Consider the following 16,935-nt stretch of genomic DNA (forward strand, 5'->3'; position numbering starts at 1 on the left):
TGTTGCTACAGGAGGTAAAATCATCTTATCTAAGAAATTAGTGGGCTGCAGCAACAGCTGATTTTTGTGCGGCCATCTAATTTGAGTAATTGGGAATGTTGGAAATTTTTGGAAAAACAAGCGATTTTCTAATCAATGATGGGCAATCATGCAAAAAATGTCAGTGAAAAAAGGAATACGCATATGCAAGAAAAGAAAATTCCCAGTCACGAAAATGATTTTTTGAAGCAACAGGAGGTAAAATTAAAGGCTTGGTTGGTCGAATTTCGAAATCAATGGTGGCCCCATCAGATCACAAAACGCACATCATTTCTGATTTTCAAAAGCAAATTCTTTCGAAATTCGACCATGTATGCCTTAGTGGGAAAATATGTCCCCTAAAAGCGTGCTGCAGTGAAGGAACCTTGCTCTATGTGTAGACAAGACAGGTTGTATTTCTGCAGAGGTCCAACATGCTTCCTGCTGAGTTAGCAAAAGGGCATGTCTGGCTTTATAGCGGAGACAAAAAGGGTCATGTCATCTAAACAATTTTGTTAATTGAAAAACCTTAGCTCGGACTCAACAGGAGGTGTGTCTGACCCCTGCAGTGAGACCACTGCTTCCACAGTGGGTTCTTCCCTGCATTATGCTGGCAGGGGACAGGATTTTCTACATGGCTGCTTCCTGAAGAAAATAAAATTGTAAGCCTTCAAACATCATTTGTATTTTATGTACCTGGGATGCATTTAGTTAATTTAAACTTAATGGGCTAGTTACCTTTGCCAAAAAAAAACTACCTATGCAAGTAAGGGGTCTCTGTGGATAAAAACAAATTGTGCAGCTTTGACCAAGTTTGAATAAAGCCTGTGCTATAGGTGTTGGCCATCCACCTACTCCCAAAGCCTGGCTTAAAAAACTCCCAGAGATGACTCCCTCCTTGTCCTGCCTTGTTGCTAGGAGGTTGCTAAGGCCCAACTGTTACTGCTCACCTCCAACATCACAGGAGTAAGCTCTCAAACCCGTACAATTTGTTTTGACAAAATTCAGTAAATTAGTTCATTCGGAAATATTTGAGTTAACAAAAACACGTTTAACAAATTTAAGAAATTCAAAAGTTTATAAATTCAAAAATAAGGATGAAAATCCGAAAGTTCGAAAGAACAAAAATCCGAAAATCTAAAATAACTAACTAACTAATAATAATAATAATAATAATAACCAACTATTACTAACTATTAAATTATAGGTAGTAAATGTATTTTAACCACTTCCCTACCCACGTATTGTCAAATGACATCCTCAGGAGGAATCTCCCATCCTGGGTGGGCATCATATGACGTCCTTGGCTTCCCGGCCGTTTAGGAGGTGCGTACACACACGCCCGTCGCGTCACTCGGGAGCCAATGCGTGTGCCTGGCGGCCGCGATGTCCGCTGGGCACCTGTGATTGCCTGTCACAGAGCAGGGACGTGGATCTGTGTAAACACACAAATCCACGTCCTGTCAGGGGAGAGGAGACAAATCATGTGTTCCTTGTACAGAGGAACACCGAATGGTCACCTCCCCCAGACAGTCCCCTCCCCCCACAGTTAGAATCACTCCCTAGGTAACACATTTAACCCTTTGATCGCCCCCTAGTGTTAACCCCTCCCCTGAATTACACAGCACTGATCGCTGTATAAATGTGAGTGGTCCCAAAATAGTGTCAAAGTGTCCGATATGTCCACCGCAATGTCACAGTCATGATAAAAATTGCAGATCGCAACCATTACTAGTAAAAAAAATTATAATAATAAAAATGCCATAAATCTATCCCGTATTTTGTAGGCGCTATAACTTTTGCGCAAACCAATCAATATATACGCTTATTGCGATTTTTTTATTCAATGACATGAAGAATACATATGGTCCTAAACTGAGTAAAAAAAACAATTTTATTTTTTTTAAATTTATTATAGCAAAAAGTGCTTTCTTTTGGTGGTATTTGATCGCCTCTGCGGTTTTTATTTTTTGCGCTATAAAGAAAGGAAGAGCCGATGTGTATTTTTACATATTTTTGGTAAAAATAAAAAAGTTATAGCGTCTACAAAATAGGGGATAGATTTATGGCATTTTTATTATTATTATTTTTTTACTAATGGTGGCGATCTTCGATTTATTTATTTTTTCTACATCATCTCTGTCACATAAAGAAAGTCGTTGAGCTACTAAGGATGGACGCATTACAACATACGACCAGAGCTTAGCGTTTAAAATGATAGTATGCACTAAAAGATATGAATGCACAACTGTTAGAACTTTAGGATTTTTCTTACTCTCCTCTGTGCCTTTTGTGTTCATCTTAGCCGCCCTGATTACGCTCTTAGATTTTTTTTTATTGCATTCCTAAATAAATTTGGACTCTTATCCTTTGGTCTGGAACTCCTTCAATTTGTGCATGTTTTGTTCCAGTAACCTGCTGAAGTACCCAGTCAAGGGTACCTTAACTGGTATAAGCAGCCTAACCTGAGCCAGTGAACTCTTCAAATGTTTTTGTTCTCTCACTACTTTGTATACACTCAAATCAAAGTCCCAGCATCTGTTGGATGCTTTCTTCTTCTTCTTCTTCTTCTTCTTCATTGGGGTCACTGCTGAAGACCTTTTTTTCGGAGATCTGCTACAAGAGGACATTTCAGGACGTCTGGTGGTTCAACTGTAAAGGTACAGTATAAGTCCTGCTTAAATATGCTCAATAGTCTGAAGAGTACATATTTTCAGTCTTGGCTTAAAGTGATACTAAAGCTTTGTTTTAAAAAAAAAAAAAAAAAAACACAGCAAACATGTCATACTTACCTCCACTGTGCAGCTCATTTTGTGGACCCAATCCTCCTCTTCTGGGGGCCCTCAGTGGCTCTCGCGGCTGCATTAGATAACCCCCTAGGAGAAGCGCTCTCCCGAGGGGGATTACCTTGCGGGTGCGCTCCCGAGTCATACACTTGGTGTCCATAGAGGCAGAGTGTATGACACAGCCCCGCCCGCCGGCACCCACGTCATTGATAGCAGCGCCCGCCTGGCGCTGCTATTAATCTATCCAATCAAAGCCTGTGTTCTGCCGAGCTGGTTCCTCCTATCGATATGGTTCCCTCCGGAGTGCGCAGGCGCATAGTCTGCACCTAAACGTACTTGGTGTTTACTGCACTTGTGCTGTATAGTTTGCACCTAAACATACTTGGTGTTTACTGCACTTGTGCTTTCTAGTTTGCACATAAAGCTACTTGGTGTGTACTGCACGTGTCCTCTGCAGTTTGCACCTAAAGCTACGAGGTGTGTGTACTGATTTTGTCCTCTTCAGGCCATTATAATGGAAGGACAACACAGAGAGGCAGAGAGTCACAAGGGCAAGCAGGCTCTGCATCTAGAGGCAACAGTGCTGGTGATGGACACGGTGCATCCTCTTTAGCACGTGGCCGTTGCACACGCTCGTTCTTTTCGGGAGCTGGCCGTGTTGAGCCTCAACATGCAGACAAATTGGTAGAGTGGATGACCAAGCCATCCTCATCCTCTCTCACCCAGGCTCAGGGTACTTTGTCTGGCAAATTAGCTGCCAAGGCGTCCCTCTGCTCAATGGCATCACTTATTCCTTCCCTAGTCCCACCATGTCCTCCTGTTTCAACACAGTGTTGGGTACATGCTGCATGAAGATGCGCAGCATTTTGAAGGCTCCGATGATGGAACACAGATAGAGGAAGACAGTAATGTGAGCCCAGAGAGAGGGGGTGCCCGAGAGGGACAGCAATCTGGCAGTCATATTCCCCCAGCTGCAGCATACTTCCAGGTTTTCGACAGTGATGAGGAGGGAGGGGATGATGAGGTCACTGACTCTACGTGGGTGCCCGATAGGAGGAGGAAGAGGAGGCACAGGCACATCTCCAAAGAGGCAGGATGCCCTCCAGGGGCCAGCTTAAGGGCAGCACAGCAACTGCATTACATCGCAGAGCTACGCCTGTGCAGGGCGCTGCTGTGTCTCAACATTACTGCAAAAGTTCTTTGGTGTGGGCCTTTTTTGAGACATGTGCATCAGATCGCACCGTTGCTATTTGCAACATATGTTTCAAGCGTATCTCGCGTGGCCAAAACATCACCCGCTTGGGCACCACATGCTTGACCAGACATATGTCGACCTGCCATGCAGTTCATTGGCAAGCATACCTGAAAGACCCACACCAAAGAACAAAGTGGACCTCCCCTTGCCCCTCATCAACTGGGATCTCCAGCCCCACTATTCCCTCAGTCCTCTCTGAAGCCTGCACTGATAGGACTGAAGGTGTAGAATTAGGTGTGTCACAACCTAGTAGTACATGCGGGCAATCTACTATCGGTACACCGATGTAAGATTGTACCAGACACATTTCCCTGCCCCAGCTGCTGCAGCGCCGAAAGAAGTACTCTCCCAGCCATCCACATGCCCAGCAGTTGAATGCTAGCTTAGCGAAATTGCTAGCACGTCAACTGCTGCCTTTTCAGTTGGTAGATTCTGCCTCCTCCCGCGAGTTTGTCGAATGTGCGGTACCTCAGTGGCAAGTTCCCAAACGCCACTTTTTCTCACGGAAGGCGATTCCGGCTCTCTACCGCCATGTGGAAAGCAATGTCCATGCCTTGCTGGACAGGGCGGTCAGTGGTAAGGTGCATATCACCGCTGACTCATGGTCCAGCAGGCATGGACAGGGACATTACCTCTCTTTCACGGAGCATTGGGTGACTCTGCTGGCTGCTGGGAAGGATGCAGGGCAAGGTACAGTAGTGTTGGAGGTTGTTCCGCCACCACGCCTCCAAAACACTCCTACCGATTGTGACACACCTCTCTCCTCCACCCCCTCCTCTTCTTCTTCCTCTGTGGCTTCTTCCTGTGGCGATGTGTCCTCGGAACCAGGCGTGCTCCGTGGGCGTACTAGGGGCTACGCAGGAATGCAGGCAAAGAGATCCCATGCGGTGCTAGAGCTGGTGTGCTTGGGAGACAGTAGCCACACTGGGGAAGAGGTTCTGTCAGCTCTGCAGGGACAGGCTCAGAGGTGGTTGACGCCATGCCAGCTTAAGCCAGGAATGGTGGTTAGCGACAATGGCACCAACCTCCTCTCTGCCCTGCGACAGGGACAACTGACCCATGTGCTCTGTTTTGCTCATGTTCTGAATTTGGTGGTGCAGCGGTTCTTGGGCAGGTACCCGGGCTTACAGGATGTCCTGAAGCAGGCCAGGAAAGTCTGTGTGCATTTCTGACAGTCATATAATGCCAGTGCTCGGCTGGCAGACCTCCAAAGGGAATACAACCTGCCCAAGAACCGCCTAATCTGTGACAAGATGGAACTCTACATTGGCCAAGCTTCAGCGGCTGCACACGCAGCAGAGGGCCATCAATGAGTACCTGTGCCAATATGGCAGCAGAACTGGGTCAGGGGAGCTTGGGTTTTTTCCCACGCCAGTGGGCCTTGATCAGGGATGCATGCACTGTCCTGTCACCATTTGAGGAGGCCACAAGGATGGTGAGCAGTGACAGTGCATGCATCAGTGAGACTGTCCCTCTTATTCACATGTTGGAGCACACGCTACGTGGAATAATGGACAGGGCCCTTGAGGCAGAACAGAGGGAGGAAGAGGACTTCCTTACCTCTCAAGGCCCCCTTTATCCAGACAGTGGTCCTGCTTGCCTGCCTAGCACACAGGAAGGGGAGGAGGAGGAGGAGGAGGAGGAGGAGGATTGTATCATCAGCATGGAGCTGGAGCCTATCACTCAGCAGCAGCAGTCTTCAAGGGATCATTTACAGTCCCAAGGAACCCATGGACTTTTACGTGGCTGGGATGAGGTGGCTGCGGATCCTGTCGTCCTCAGTGACCCAGAGGACTGTGCCCCGAATGCCTCAGAAAACCTACGCTGCATGGCCTCCCTGATCCTGCAAAGCCTGCGCAAGGATCCTCATATTCGTGGCATCAAGGAGAGGGATAATTACTGGCTGTCAACTCTCCTTGATCCACGTTACAAGAGTAAGGTTGCGGAGCTTATCTTGCCGTCCCAGAGGGAGCAGAAGATGAAACATCTTCGGGAGGCCTTGCAGAAAGGTCTGTGCAACGCGTTCCTAGAACCTGGGGGGTTACCAAATCCTGGACAACGTGTTGCTGAGGCTTTGGTGAGTCAAAGAAGGAGCGGTGGAGAAGGTGGCCGTCAGACAATTTTTTAGTCCGCAGCCCCAAGGTATGACCGGTTCCAGCAACCATCGCCAGCGTCTGGTTTACATGGTGCGGGAGTACCTAGGGGCAAGATCAGACTTGGACACCTTCCCCACCGAAAATCCTCTGGCTTACTGGGTCTTGAGGATGGATCACTGGCCAGAGCTTGCACAGTAAGCAATTGAGCTACTGGCTTGTCCTGCATCCAGCGTTCTTTCAGAACACACATTCAGTGCTGCTGGAGGCTTTGTGACCGATCACAGGGTACGCCTCTCCACCGACTCAGTCGATCGACTGACCTTCATAAAAATGAATCAGGCTTGGATCAACACCAGCTACCAAGCACCTGATACTGATGTAACTGAATCATTTTTTGGAAATGTCAGATCCCTTGGAGACTGCCTATGCTGATGCTGAGTGACTGTCCTGTTATGCTGCTGACTGAATATCCTTTTCCTCCTCAATGGTCTTGCTGATAGCTAGTAAGAACATTGTTGGTTCTGGGCACCGCCACCAGTGCCTAAGGCCCAATTTTTCTGCCCCTGTTTAACAGGGGCATATATTAACAATTTTGGTTGCAATACTTTGCATGTGGCTCTTTGCTGCGCTCCAATTACATTATCTGTGAGGGGTTGCAGTGTTGTGGCACCGCTAACCAGTGCCTAAGGCCCAGTTTTTCTGCCCCTGTTTAACAGGGGCGTATAATAACTTTTTTTTGATGCAATTCTTTGCATGTGGCTCTTTGCTGCGCTCCAATTTACAGTATCTGTGAGGGGGTTGCAGTCTTGTGCCTACGGCCCAATTTTTCTGCCCCTGTTTAACAGGGGCGTATAATAACTTTTTTTGATGCTATACTTTGCATGAGGCGCTTTGCTGCGCTCCAATTACAGTATCTGAGGGGTTGCAGTGTTTTTTGAATCGCCATCAGTGCCTAAGGCCCAATTTTTCTGCCCCTGTTCAACAGGGGCGTGTAATTACAATTCTTGATCTAATATTTCACAGCAGGGCGTTCCAGTGCCCACCAAGACTTAGGCCCCATACACACGAGAGGATTTATCCGCAGATACGGTCCAGCGGACCGTATCCGCGGATAAATCCTCTCGAGGATTTCAGAGGATTTCTATGCGATGGCGTGTACACACCATCGCATTGAAATCCGCGCTGAAATCCTCTGCCGATGACGTGTCGCGCCGTCGCCGCTATTATGACGCGGCGACGGGCGCGACGCTGTCATATAAGGAATTCCACGCATGCGTCAAATCATTACGACGCGTGCGGGGAATCCCTTTAGACGGATGGATCCGGTAAGTCTGTACAGACGAGCGGATCCATCCGTTGGAATGGATTCCAGCAGATGGATTTGTTGTGCATGTCAGCAAATATCCATCTGCTGGAAATCCATCCCAGGGGAGATTTCTCTGCGGATAAATATCCGTTGGCGTGTACACACCATAGGATCTATCCGCAGAAACCCATTTGATGGGATTTATCTGCGGATAGATTCTATGGTGTGTATGGGGCCTAACTGTGAGGGCTTACAGTGTTGTGGCAACACCAACACCTAGGTCCCAAATTTCTGCAGAGTATATACGGCAGGCCCCTACTTTCAAACATCCAAATTACAAATGACTCCTAATTGCAAACGGAAGGAGACAACAGGAAGTGAGAGGAAATCTACCCCTAGGAAGGGAAATTCTCTTCTGTAAGAGGTGTCTCCTGTCCACTGATGCTTTATCACAATCCTTGTTTCACAAAAAAATATTCTCTATGTTTTCAGAAAAGCTTAAAAAAAGATTTTATGGTTGAAGCTACACTTTAAAGAAGTACCAGTTAAAAATTACAAATAGATTCTTCTTAAAGTGGTTGTAAACCCTCGTAGCCAACTTTATCTTAAAAACTAGTCCACAACACAGGCAGCTGATCGCTGCCTGTGAAAGTGTACTCACCTCTGTATTTAGCTCTAAAATCTTATTTTTCGTTTTAATGACGTCACTGCGCACTTTTTGACCTCAAAACAGGCCTTCTAAAGTTTGCCGGTTTTTCATTTTAATTGATTCCGGAATTGACACTGAGCAAACTTCCCCTCTCGCGTTTTCATTCCTTTTCTTCTTCCTGATACTCCCCCGTGTGACTGAACAAGACGTCACACAGGGGAATGAAACAACACAGCAGCCGCAGACTGAGGAACGAGATCGAGGCTTGGTTTAAGGCGCTACCGCGCATGCACGAGATTTCGAACAGGGAACCTGTAAGGGCGGTAGTGACAACAGATAAGGAATCACTAAACCGAACAAACAATGGCGCTTTCAATACCCGGAAATAGAGAGAATTAAAAAGCAGGAGAAAAAAGGTATTTTCAGCCCTTGTTTTTGCTAATTTTACATGTACTATGCAATGCGGGGAGCTTGTGTAACATATTAATTGATAAAGAGAAATAATCGGCGGGGGTTTACTTCCTCTTTAACAACAAACCTACAGTCCCTGTCTTGTTTGCACCGCCTGTATACTTCTGTTCAAAGTATATAGGGCCAAAGGGGCTTTTTAATGACCTGGGGGAGGGGGGCGGGGAAACCCATGCTATTTTTCTCACTGATTTTCAAAGGATATATCAGGGACCAAACATTACATTAAAGCCGCAAGCAGTCTTAAATGACTTTTTTATTATAGTAATCTTATTTTGTGCAGGGACAGTTCTAAACACGTGCCACTACTATAGACACCCATCAGGTACGATATTTAAAGGAATTTTTCATTTTTATTTTCACTTTAAGCATCATTAAAAAAATCGCTGCTCCAGAAAAAAATGTCAGTTTTTAAAACTTTTTTTTCCATTAATACATGTTCCCTGGGGCAAGACCCGGGTCCCCAAACCCGTTTTCCGACAATAACTTGTATATTGGGCTTTAAAATGAGCACTTTTGAATTCGAATTTTCTAGTCCCATAGACATCAATGGGGTTCGATACGTTCGCGCGAACGTTAGGTCCGTTCGAAGGTTCTGGTGCGAACCGAACACGGGGGTGTTCGGCTTATCCCTAATTATAACTAATAATTGCCACTCTTATGCAATTATTAGTTGTCACAACAACTCCTATTTACTGTGTGTACTCTCAATGTACCTGAGTTCCAATTTCCTCTCATGTGTAATTAATAGTTGTCTCAACAATGCCTATTAACTATGTGCTTGACAAAAGTACTACCCGTTTATGGGCCTATGCCCTAAGTTTATGAAACATGTTTGCCTAAACCCTTCTATGCTAAGAATTTACGTATTTTATACCTTCTCCCTTAGTGGCCTAATGCACGACGCTATACAATACTAATATTTACTTGCATACAGTTGTGCATTCATATCATTTAGTGCATACTATAATTTTAAACGCTAAGCTCTGGTCGCATGTTGTAATGCGTCCATCCTTAGTAGCTCAACGCCTTTCTTTATGTGACAGAGAGATGATGTAGAGATCCCCCAAACTCCTGTTTGTGAGGAGTGACGCCTGGGGCCCAATAGGGAGTTGTCACATAGAGAAGCGCATTGAAATCCTTGCTAACCGCAGTTGTGGTTCACTCCGTTCACCAGTGCTGTTACAATGTGACTCACTATAGGAGATGACAGATCGTGGTTCCCAGGTTGTAGGAACCCACAATCTGCATCTCCTCTCAGAACAGAACAAGGATGTGCGTGTTTACACACACACACACACACACGTTCCTGTTCTGCCTCTCGTGCCCAAGATCGCTCGTGGCCAGCGGTCATCGCAACCACCGCCATTAGCATCGGCACCCCCGCTGTGTAGCAGGCCTGCACGCGCCTCCAGCGGGTGCAGCGATCACTTGCCCCCGCTATCCTGCTTAAAGGGACAGACTTCCATCTACGACGGTCCACGGGAACGAGCCAACCTGCCACAGTATATTGCCAGCAGCTTGTCGGCAAGTGGTTAAAGATACACCAACTGATGATATCAAGCTAAAAGACTATCCATCCTTGATGTATTTCATCCTTCTAAGGATTTGATTCCTACACAAGTTTTCCTAATTTAGTTATCAGTAAGGATGAGCCGAACACCCCCCGGTTTGGTTCGCACCAAAACTTGCGAATAGACAAAAAATGTGTTCGAACACATGAACATTGTCTATGGGACATGAACATATAAAAACAAAAGTGCTAATTTTGAAGTCTTATATGCATGGTATTGTCATAAAAAGTGTTTGTGGAACCGGGCTCTGCCCCAGGGGACATGTATCAATGCAAAAAAAGTTTTAAAAACAGACGTTTTTTCAGGAGCAGTGATTTTAATAACGCTTAAAGTGAAATATTCCTTTAAATTTTGTGCCTGGGGGGTGTCTATAGTATGCCTGTAAAGTGGTGCATCTTTCCCATGTTTAGAACAGTCCCGCAGCAAAATGACATTTCTAAAAGAAAAAAAAATTTAACCACTTAAGACCCATACCATTATGCAGGTTAAGGACCTTGCCCCTTTTTGCGATTCGAAACTGCGTCGCTTTAACTGACAATTGTGCAGTCGTGCGGCGTGGCTCCCAAACAAAATTGGCGTCCTTTTTTCCCCACAAATAGAGCTTTCTTTTGGTGGTATTTGATCACCTCTGCGGTTTTCATTTTTTGCGCTATAAACAAAAATAGAGCCAAAATGTGAAAAAAAATAAATTGCAATATTTTTTACTTTTTGCTATAATAAATATATATAAAATTCCTGAGTTTAGGACGATACGTATTCTTCTACCTATTCTTGGTAAAAAAAATAAAAAATAAATCACAATAAGCGTTTATGGATTGGTTTGCGCAAAATTTATAGCATTTACAAAATAGGGGATAGTTTTATTGCATTTTTATTAATATTTTTTTTTTACTATTAATGGCGGTGATCAGCAATTTTTTTCGTGACTGCGACATTGACACATTTTTGGGTCATTTTCACAGCAAAAAGTGCTATACAAAAGCATGGTTTACTGTGAAAATGACAATTGCAGTTTAGGAGTTAACCACTAGGGGGCGCTGTATGGGTTAAGTGTGACCTCATATGTGTTTCGAACTGTAGGGGGGCGGGGCTGGACATGTGATCAGGGAACAGACGATCAATGACACTGCCACAACGAAGAACAGGGAAGGTGTGTTTACACACACACACACCTCTCCCCGTTCTTCAGCTCCGGTTACCGATCGTGGGACACCGGCGGCGATCGGGTCCGTGGGTCCCGCGGGTGCGGTCACGGAGCTTCGGACCGGGTCGCGAGCACTTAAAGACATGTAAAAGGTACATGATTGTGCGCAGCCGTGCCATTCTGCCGACGTATATTGGCGTGAAGGGGTCCTTAAGTGGTTAAAACTACTCGTGGCTATTATGAATTATCAGGTCTCGGCAATACAGATAAAACTCATTGAAAAAAAAAAAAAAAAAAAAAATTGTGAGGGTCCCCCCAAATTCCATACCAGGCCCTTCAGGTCTGGTATGGATATTAAGGGGAACCCTGCACCACATATTTAAAAAGAAATGACGTAGGGGTCCCCCTCAAAATCCATACCAGACCCTTCAGGCCTGGTATGGATTTTAAGGGGAACCCGTACCATACCAGACCCTTATCTGAGCACACAACCTGGCAGGCCACAAGAAAAGAGGGGGGGTGAGAGAGCGCCCCCCCCCCCCTCCTGCCACATGCCTTTAGCATGGAAAGATACTTTGGGGTCTGACCCAAAAGCACCTTGTCCTTCTCCTCACAAGGGCCTCATCCCCCACAACCCTTGCCCGGTGGTTGTGGGGGTCTGCGGGCGGGGGGGGCTTATCGAAATCTGGAAGCCCCCTTTAACAAGGAGGATCCCCAGATCCCACCCCCCTATTTAAATCGGTAATGGGGTACATTGTACCCCTACCATTTCACAAAAAAAATATATAATGGTAAAAAATAAAAACACAAGAGACAACTTGGGACAAATCCTTTATTATATGTCCATTCATCTTCTATCCCGCCGCCCGATCGACCGAAAAAATAAAATAAAAGAGGAGCAACAGTTCCGCTTCCATGGGAGACTCCCACCAACTGACGCTTCTCTCGCTATGACAGCTGTTATATAGCTGAGGGCAGGGCCAACCGGTGATGTTAACAGGTTTCCCTGTGACGTCAGAGGGGAGCAGGGTCACCCATTTACGTTGTGGGTTTAGTAACACTTTAATACTAAGTACACAAATTACTAACATAACTTTTAAAGTAATAGTAATTATAGGTGTACCATGTTTCATGAGAACAAAAAAAAAAAAAAAAAAAAAAGTATGGCCTCTGAATCCCTGAGCATGTAATGGATAAAGTCTTGGGGTACAACAAAAAGAATGTAAAGCCTCATACACACGGTCAGACTTCAAACAAACTTTTACATGAATTTTTGTCCGAAGGGAGTTGGGCGGGCACACCCATAGCATACACACGCTCTGACTTTTCTGCAAACTTTCCTAATTTTTTTCCCCAACAACACATGGTTTTTCTGCTCTTTACCGCCACCCTTTGGTCAACTTCTGCTATTGTTGGTTGATTTTAACATTGGTTCTGGGCATGCGTATTTGTACAAAAGTCTGATGGCTTGCTGTACACATGGTCAGGGGTGGTGCAAGGATTTTTGCCAACTTAGGCGAAGGTGCATTTTGCCGGTGCGCACACACACACGCACGCACACACGCACACACCATATCTGTGCTCCACTAGGCTTTAATGGTTATGATGCTTAAAGTGATCATTTAACTTATTTATCTTTTACAGGGAAAGATAGCATAGATGGCGTTATTCTGCATTGCGCTGTATAATGTACTATTGCTGGGATTTGTAGTCCTCTATAGCTGGTGGTATTCTCCATTGCACTGTATAATGATTATACTGCGCAATGCAGATTACCACTGACCAGTTATAGAGAAACTACAAATCCCAGCAATAATACATTATACAGCGCAATGGAGAAAACCAGCAGCTATAGAGGAACAACAAATCCCAGCAATACACTATATAAAACGCAATGCAGACTACCAGCAGTTACAGAGAACTACAAATCCCAGCAATAATACATTATATAAAATGCAATGCAGTATACCAGCAGTTACAGAGGACTACAAATCCCAGCAATAATACATTATATAGGCTGCTTAAAGCGGAGGTTCACCCATAGCTTACACATTTTCCCCTTAGATTCCTGCTCGTTTTGTCTAGGGGAATCGGCTATTTGTTTTAAAATATGATCCGTACTTACCCGTTTACGAGATGCATCTTCTCCGCCGCTTCCGCGTATGGGCTGCTGGACTGGGCGTTCCTTCTTGATTGACAGTCTTCCGAGAGGCTTCCGACGGTCGCATCCATCGCATCACGATTTTCCGAAAGAAGCCGAACGTCGGTGCGCAGGCGCAGTATAGAGCCGCACCGACGTTCGGCTTCTTTCGGCTACTAGTGATGCGATGGATGCGACCGTCGGAAGCCTCTCGGAAGACTGTCAATCAAGAAGGAACGCCCGCTCCCGAAGACCCATACCCGGAAGCGACGGAAGAAGATGCATCTTGAAAACGGGTAAGTACGGATCATATTTTAAAACAAATAGCCGATTCCCCTAGACACAACGAGCAGGAATCTAAGGGGAAAATAGAAAAAAAAAGGAATTGGGTGAACTCCCGCTTTAATATATTATTGCAGGGATTTGGTGCTTTTTTTAAACAGGAAACTTTAAAACAGGACCTGTTTCTGAGGCCTTGTAAGTCACGGCGGCTCTGCGGGCGTGTGTCTGGCCTGTGTGGTGAGCGCGGCCTGGACTCGTCCTTCAGATGCTGCCCGCAGCGGCAGCCCACACACACTGCTGCCCCCCTCCATTAGTACAGACCCCCCCTCAGGACAAACCTCCCGCCTCCATTAGTACAGACCCCCCCATAAACCACCCCCCCCATTAGTACAGACCCCCCTCAGGAAAAACCTCCCGCCTCCATTAGTACAGACCCCCCCTCAGGAAAAACCTCCAGCCTCCATTAGTACAGACCCCCCCAGGAGGACAAACCACCCCCCTCCATTAGCAGAGACCCCCAGACAAACCACCCCCTCCATTTGTACAGACCCCCCACAAGCCATCCCCCATTAGTACAGACCCCCCCCCACAAACCACCCTTCATTAGTACAGAACCCCCCCACAAACCATGGTCACCCCCCCTCTATTAGTACAGAGGCCACCACAACCCCCCCCCCCCCAGGACAAACCCCACCCGGGCGGCAGCTGGAGAGGACAGTGTGCAGCTGCACCGCCCGGGTGGACTGCACCCCGCACTCATAGTAGAAACGGCCCTGCTGAATTTGCTGGTCGGAGGTCTCGTTCGGGCGACCCCAACTGATTTTCCGCCTTGTCCCCTGGCTGGTGCTGGCCTTGTAAGGCAAGTGCCAATTTTGCCTTGCGCTAGTGCCCGCCCTGCACACGGTCGGACTAGGCACCATCGGACTTTTGTTGCCGAAAAGTTTGTCCGTTTGCAGAGCGAACTTTTGTCCGATGAAAACCGAAAAAGTTTGTCCGATGGAGCGTACACATGGTCGGATTTTTGGGAAAACTTGCTCATTTTGAAATTTGTTGGCAAAAAGTCCGACCATGTGTATGGGCCTTTAGACTATTCAGAATACAAATGCAAGATAGTAAATGCACATTTCAGTTGTATTTGACAGATCATTTCTTACATCAATTACATTTTAGAAACATTAGAAAAACATTCAGATTAACACTTACTTGCAGCATTGGGCGTTGCTTGGAAGTAAATAAGTGCAATACAAATAATGACTATCCTCTGCATGGTGTCTGCTCCACCTGTTCACAGCTTCAGTATAAACACAGCTAGAAAAGCTGGTGATTTATAGACGAGTACACAAGTCCATTGTATATCAGCTGACTGCCCAGTACTGCACATTTCAGGAAAGGGACCATTTCCTGCAGGGTCATTCAAATCCTGAGAAATGTATTATTGTGACATTTTAAAGCAGGACTTCAGCCTAATTTTCACTCTTGCACAGTTGTACATGCTTCTCTCCTCTACTGAAATAGCTTACACTTATTTCACTGCACACTGTGAGCTTTTCAAAGTCATGGAGTTCTGGTTATTATGGCGGACACATCGGACACTTTTGACACATTTTTGGCACCATTCACATTTATACTGCGATCAGTGCTATAAATATGCACTAATTACTGTATAAATGTGACTGGCAGGGAAGGGGTTAACACTAGGGGGTGAGGAAGGGGTTAAATGTATTCCCTATACAGTGTTCTAACTGTGGGGGAAGGGGGGTGACTGGGGGAGGTGACCGATCTGTGTCCCTATGTACAAGAGACACAGATCGGTCTCCTCTCTCCCTGACAGCACCGCTGTCTGTGAGAGCCGGCAATGAGAAATGATCTCATATGTAAACATATGAGATCATCTCTCATTGGCCGCACAGATTGGCCATTCACGGCGGTCTGTGATTGGCTGTGTCCAAGGGACATGGCCAGCACAGAAGTTCCCCGCTGCGCGCTCGGGAGCGTGCGCGGGGAACGCGGAAAGGGGCGGACGTGAAAACACGGCGCCCCAGAGAAGTAGAACCACCCTGCGGCCGTATATAGTCGTACGGCCGTCGGGAAGTGGTTAATGTGTGTCCTGAATTAAGATATGTGTAAACTCCTTTGCGCTACTTAAAGGGGTGGTTCCCCCTAAAACACATTTCTAACAATAGATTCGTAAGACCCGTTACACTGCGGGTAGGCTGGCTTTTTTTTTTTTTTTTTTGTACATACCGACATCTCGGCGTCTCGTCCCTTGTCAGTGGGCGTTCCTATTTGATTGACGTTCCTCGGACGGGCGCATACGTGACGTCACGACTTTCCGAAAGAAGCCGAACGTTGCTGCGCAGGTGCCGTATAGAGCCGACTCTATACGGCGCATGCGCAATGACGTTCGGCTTCTGTCGGAAAGTCGTGACGTCACGTATTCGCCCGTCCGAGGAACGTCAATCAAATAGGAACGCCCACCGCCAAGGGACGAGACGCCGAGATGTCGGTATGTACGAAAAAAAAAAAAAAAAAGCCAGCCTACCCGCAGTGTAACGGGTCTTACGAATCTATTGTTAGAAATGTGTTTTAGGCGGAACCACCGCTTTAAATAAGTAATATAGTGTATCAGAATTACAAATAAATAGTGACAGATGTGAATTAAAACCAGCAGCAAAACCTAATAGTGTTAACAATACACACAAATAGAAATAAAGAGAGTGGTCTTGCACAGTAATGTAATATCACTAATATCAATAAATATATAATCCAAGGATTGTGATCAATAAATAATCTAAATAAAATCCAAAAATTGTGATAAAAGAAAGTCCAAAAAATCAAGTAAAAATCGATAAAAATGTTCAATAAGAAATAGGAATAAGAGAAAACTAAATATAGTAGTGTAAGTCCATGTAGTCCTCCACAGAGCGTCTTCATTCTAAGTTTCTCAATATTATGCTGGTCAAAGACCAGAACACTTTTTGAGATTCGGCACTGCGACGCTTTAACTGACAGTTGCGCGGTCGTGCGTTGTGGCTCCCAAACAAAATTGGCGTCCTTTTTTCCCCACAAATAAAGTTTTCTTTTGGTGGTATTTGATCACCTGTGTGGTTTTTAGTTTTTGCTCTATAAACAAAAATAGAGCAACAATTTTGGAAAAAAATAATATTTTTTACTTTTTACCATAATAAATATCCCCCAAAAATATATAAAAAAACTT

The 16,935-nt window shown here is 45.6% G+C and overlaps 1 protein-coding gene across 5 annotated transcripts in view; it reads right to left on the bottom strand.

Moving 5' to 3' along the window:
• LOC120909067 overlaps positions 1-15,131 on the bottom strand; it is a 50,335-nt gene extending 35,204 nt beyond the window's left edge. For 3 of the 5 annotated variants that reach the window (XM_040320710.1, XM_040320707.1, XM_040320708.1), the window contains exon 1: positions 14,922-15,126. In XM_040320710.1, coding sequence (XP_040176644.1) covers positions 14,922-14,985 — 64 coding nt within the window. In that variant the 5' untranslated portion in view covers positions 14,986-15,126. Of the gene's footprint in view, positions 1-14,921 lie in introns of all 5 variants that reach the window. The other 2 variants (XM_040320709.1, XM_040320706.1) reach the window with 2 other exon arrangements.
• Between the last annotated feature and the right edge of the window lie 1,804 nt (positions 15,132-16,935).

The sequence above is a fragment of the Rana temporaria genome, chromosome 8, assembly GCF_905171775.1.
Source record: "Rana temporaria chromosome 8, aRanTem1.1, whole genome shotgun sequence".
Lineage (NCBI taxonomy): Eukaryota > Metazoa > Chordata > Amphibia > Anura > Ranidae > Rana > Rana temporaria.